This window comes from Mangifera indica, chromosome 14 (assembly GCF_011075055.1).
Source record: "Mangifera indica cultivar Alphonso chromosome 14, CATAS_Mindica_2.1, whole genome shotgun sequence".
Lineage (NCBI taxonomy): Eukaryota > Viridiplantae > Streptophyta > Magnoliopsida > Sapindales > Anacardiaceae > Mangifera > Mangifera indica.
The window spans coordinates 506421-511739 of record NC_058150.1 but is presented as its reverse complement, the minus strand read 5'-3'; the positions used below and the strand labels follow the sequence as shown (position 1 = coordinate 511739).

The 5319-nt window shown below is 32.8% G+C and overlaps 1 protein-coding gene across 1 annotated transcript; it reads right to left on the bottom strand.

Annotated features, from left to right (window-relative positions):
• Positions 1-857: 857 nt before the first annotated feature.
• On the bottom strand, positions 858-3043 carry LOC123195790 (zinc finger protein SHOOT GRAVITROPISM 5-like). Its single transcript, XM_044609634.1, has 3 exons — positions 2726-3043; positions 2216-2615; positions 858-1860 (listed from the first exon to the last, which is right to left on the bottom strand). The coding sequence occupies exons 1-3, from the start codon at positions 2832-2834 to the stop codon at positions 1029-1031; spliced, it is 1341 nt and encodes a 446-aa protein (XP_044465569.1). The 5' UTR covers positions 2835-3043; the 3' UTR covers positions 858-1028.
• Positions 3044-5319: the final 2276 nt, after the last annotated feature.

The following is a 5319-nucleotide window of genomic DNA, read 5'->3' as shown; positions in this document are numbered from 1 at the left end:
GAGAGAGAGGTCAGTGACCTCTGTCATTAACCTCCTCTTACACCTTTGGCACTGAAAAACATGGCTCTTTCCAAATTTACATTAATTTTGAGGAGACCAGAACTGCAGGCTGAAAATGAAATACCTCATATCTCTCTCTCTAGTTCTCTTTATCACTATCAAGGGATGGATTTGATTGGATTAAATCTAAGGTAAATACCAGCTCAAACTCAAATCAAAACGATAATATTTAACTCAAATTCAAGTTTGTTAGAGCTAGTTTATAGTTTCACCAAAAGATTGTTGAGATGTGAACAATATTATTGAAGAGATGAGTTATAAGATTAGATTCAAAACAAATTAGATTAATTTAATGTTCGGTTCAATTCAAGTCAAATTTGAGCTTAAAATCAGTTTGAGTTAAAATCAAAATAATAATATTTAGTTTAAGCTTGAGTTTGAATCAAAGTAATAATACCCAATGCAAGCTTGAGTTTGTTCAAACTAATGCATAATTTTATCAAAAATTATTTATCTTGTTAACGATAAATACTATTTATTTTATAAGTTATATTATTTATCTTGTCTTTAAACTTAATTTGACTAGACTTCAATCTTTAACACCAAACTTTTAAACTGGAGCTTCAACTCAAAATCATCTTTGTTTGAGCAAAACCATCCCTGATATGATCCACCCCTAACTATTCATATTTCTGAAAAGTTTATGTTAGTGATGAAGTCTTCTTCAGAACTATTCTTTAATGCTGAGTGGAACAAGTCACCTCTATAATATTTTCTGACCTCCTCAGCCAACAAAGATCTCCAAACAGTCCAAACGCATAATCCAAAACTTCTGGCAGTTTATCTCTCTCACCTCATTCAATGAAATAGTTCTCCCACTTAATCATATTATTGCCAAGTTTCCATGGTAACCCAGAACCAGTTTTGCATTCATTATACAATTTATCAACCAATAAGAACACATTACACAAATTTCAAATCACCCCACTAGGTATTTTACTAAGAAAAAGATCAACATATATGGGATTTTATGGATGATGAACTAGTATAGATTTTCCATTGCCTTTGTTTATTACTTCACCTTCTATTGCTGCTGCTGTTGTTGTTGTTGTTGTTGTTGTTGCAGATGATATGTAACTTAAAGGGAAGGTCTTTTCATGGTGATCCGGAGGCAGTCTTGTTTGAAACTGTTGCTGGCAATTATGGCAAGTGATGTTCAGCATTGTAGAATTGATTTGCTTGATTGCATGCTCTTTCAAAGTTTGAGCTTTTTCCAACTGGGTTTGTGCTTGTTGCCTAATCCTTTTGGCATTGGCAAATTCTTGTTCAGCGAGTTCAATCTGTCTCTTGGCAGCCTCTCGTGCTTCTTCTGCATAAGCCTTCTCAGCCATGGCCATTCTCAACTCTTCTCTCGCTTGCTCCTTAACCCTTGAAGCCTGCACCGTGGTTGATTGCTTCTCATTATTTGTAGTGCTTTCCCTTGGAGAGTTAGCCATTTTACCACCATTTTTATGATCACTAAAATCTGATGAACCGATGGAGAGCTGCAACTGGGTGGAATGATTATCATCAATATTCTTTGGAGAAACCGAGACTTCGAGAGAGTTTGAAGTCGTCAAAAGCTGGAGCTCCAAATTGTGATAATAATTTGCATTCTTTTTCAAAGGGCTCTTCAAAATCGCCTCCATTGTTGGCTTTGGCACCATCAAATTTGGCCACGGAGAGGTGCTCAAATTGTTGTCACTAGAAGGACTTGGACTCGAAGCAGTTCTCGACAAGCAAGCCGGCTGTAGGGCCTGCGGCTCCGGCCGCAGACGGCCCATGCTGCAAGCATCTTGATGCTCAATGAAGCTCTCAACTCTAATAAATAAAAAAAAGGAAAAAGCTCAGCACAAAGTTACATATATATTATGATTCCATGTAGCGAAAAAGTACTTAAGAAATCAATCTCTAGGTGGCTTTATTGATGAAGATAAGCATTAGAAACAAGATCAACAGGAGATCCACCTATTGTTATCATTATTATTATAAAGAAACGGTTTGAAAATGAATTGACTGGTGTTGAAATAGTAAAAAGTTTAGATTTTGAAGACATGCTTTTGTTTTCTTTTTCTGGGTATTAAAATTGATAGAATCTAGAAATCAACAAGGCTTGCTAGTGATAAGAACTTTTACATAAAGTAAAAGGAAAAAGTGAGTTAAGGTGTGTTGAAACCTTGAGAAAACACGGCCACAATCACAGGAATGGCCTCTGGTGCCACAGGTTTTGAGATGAGCTTTGTAATCCGATTGAACTGCGTACCCTTTTGAGCATTTCTCACACACCCATTGTTTGTGGTTGCTGTGTTTTCTTCTGAAGTGTTTCTTGATGCCTACCAAATCGCCGAGGGCGTGGCACGGGTCGTGGTGCAGGCAGCTCGGCTCCGGGCACACGAACACTCGCTTTCTCACCACCGGCGTCTCCCTCTTGAGCAGCTTCCATGGAACCTTGTGTCTTCTTCTGTGCATCTGCAGGTTTTGGTCTCGCTGAAAACCCTGGTTGCAGATCTCACACACGTAACGATCCGACTCCAGTAGCGTCTTCGGTGACAAAGAAACAACTTCGGCGTCCGGATCTGCATCGAAGAGGCATTAGGGTATTCGAAAACTCGATCGGATATGAATACAACCTGATAATAATTTGATAGAAGACTCATAAAGAAAGAAGAAATATGAACATATATACCCGGAGTCCCGGCCGGTCTTCTTTTCCTCTTTTTATTGCTGCTTCCATTCTCCAAGCAAGAGAACGGCTCAGAAGAAGGAATTGAAGAAGAAGTATTACTGGTTAACATGATAAACTATATATGTATATATACGTGTATATATATATATATAACATAGGAAGAAGTTGAAAGAAAGATAGAGAAGAAGGATGAAGAAGAAAAGAAGAAGCTTTTCTCTTCTGTGTCTTTGGGTTGATGTTCAGCTTTTTGGTAAATAGCTTTCCTCCTTTGTTTCAGAGTTCTCCAAGTCTCACCTGATCAGGTATTTGTGCTGAGTTGTGTTGAAGGGGGTTCTTAGTTATAAACGAGGAAGAGAGAGAGTGTGTGATATCAAATTAGAGAGCCAATCACAATTAAGGGAGATCCGAGCTGGCACTGATCGAATTTATGATTCTATTCAAACAAATTAAATTAAAATTAAAATTTCAATTTAATAAATTGATAATTTATTTATTTATGATATGACATTATTTATTTTATTACTAATTTTTTATGATTTATTTGTTTATCATATGATATTATTTATTTTATTAATAAATTTTATAATTTTATATATTAATTTGAACAAGTTTAAATTAAATTTAAATTAGGTATTATACACTTAGTTCAAGTATGAACAGATTCAGATCGAATCGACTATGATCGAAACTTATTCCCACAAGCTGAAGGAGATGGGCCATAATGGAAAATAGAACGTCCCCCACACAAAGAAACAAAACCTTCATAATAATTCGTTTCTACACTGTAATTATATATATATATATATATATATATATATATATATATATATATATATATATGAATAAATAAAATTTTAATCAGAATTTTTGCATGCATAAATACAGGCCACTATTCATGTTTGTGTATACACGTAAGCTCAAGCTTTCTCTTTCTTTTTGTCACTCTGTCCTTCAAACCCTGTTTTCAATTTTTAAAGATTAACTTTTGGTCCCTAAGGTTTGAAATAAATCAAAAGACCCAGTAGAATCTAAATCTGACCCTCTAGTCCTTATAAGACATAACCTCAATAATACCAAAGAATTATCCGGAATTTTCATCCCAACAAATGTATAATCTAGTGTGGTGTTAATAGGAGTGGATTTTAACTAATCTGAATTCGCATAAGGGTCAAATTAAACTTAACTCGAATTTATAATGATCAATTCAAAACTGAATTTGACTTGTTTAAATAATTGAAAAAGAAAAAAATCGTTCAAATTTAAAAGAATCATTAGAGAAAAAAAAAATCAACATGGTGAGCTCTAATTTGTGTCAAGTCAAACAACAATTTGAATTCAAATCGAAATCACACATAAGTATTTTAATTTCTTATAATCAATATAATTGTTCTTAATATTTAATCAAATTAATGGTTAATAGTCCTTTTTTACTGTCATACAAGACGAAATTAGGGGTATTTAAGACTTTTGAAAAACTTAAGCAGCTAATAAGGACTTAAGTGTTACATTTAGATTGTAGTGGACTTAAAAAACCGGTTGAATATAGAATACAAAAACCTCCAACATTTTCATGTATTTCTGTGAGAAAGTGAATTTACAAAAGTACCCCCTTGCCGCCAATTGAATTAAATTGGAGGCAGCGTCTTTAAAGCATATTGAAGATGTGAAGTCACCCTCAAGGGTAAAACAGTCATTCGGAACATCATTCCTTGGCTTTTGTAAAATACAGTACAAATATTATCTTCATTAGCAGTGATTTTGAGCCCCCATTTTTGACTCCTACAGGTGAAGAAGATGCTGATATTTTTAGGGTTTTTATTTTTATTTTCTAAAAAATATACCAAAATAAGAATTTTAATAATTTTTTTATATTTTTCGCAATTGAATATTAAGTGATAGAGATTCTTCTGACGTGGATTCTCAAAATCTAATAACAAAAAGTGTGGTCATGACGGATTAGATTTTGTCTGGGTAAAGCTTGAATTCGAAAAGATTTCTGGTTCTAAATTTAAGATGTATAATATTGCTTTTTATTATCAATAAAATTATATAAAATAATAATAAATACTAATTTACATATTAAAAATACTGTAAAACTATAAAATAATTTTTAATTAAAGATAATAAATAACAAAATAATTTTTTTAATTGGTTATGTTTATTGATTACAAATTGTCATTTTTTTTCAATTTTGTTATTTATAAAACAAAAAAAAAAAGATTATTGAGTAATTATATAACTAAAAGAAAGGGAAATTCGAATTCCAAATCGAAATACCTTTTTTTCATTCAGAATTTAATTAAAATTTTGCAAATGTTATTGCCCAGGTAAATTAAAAAATCAATTAAAAAAATTAGATATTTAAATATTAGAGGAGATCTCCCTTTGTGAGAATTGTGATTCTTGTGGCTTTGTCATGAGTCGATCCAATGCATGGCAATTAAAATAATACACAAAATATGACATCATCATTACGTGACACGTAGCACAAAACAGAATATACCAGATAATCAGAGCCACTAATTATCTAGTAATCTATTTTCTTATGTTCAACTGTTGACGTGTCTACACAATTATCATATGAGTGTCTTGAT

What these genes read in the sequence shown, in the direction of transcription:
- LOC123195790 (XM_044609634.1), bottom strand. Translation starts at nt 2,834, where the DNA reads ATGTTAACCAGTAATACTTCTTCTTCAATTCCTTCTTCTGAGCCGTTC. An exon ending in AAGACCGGCCGGGACTCCGG is followed by an intron (nt 2,616 to 2,725) that starts GTATATATGTTC and finishes TCTTCGATGCAG; the next exon opens with ATCCGGACGCCGAAGTTGTT. An exon ending in TGTGGCCGTGTTTTCTCAAG is followed by an intron (nt 1,861 to 2,215) that starts GTTTCAACACAC and finishes TTTATTTATTAG; the next exon opens with AGTTGAGAGCTTCATTGAGC.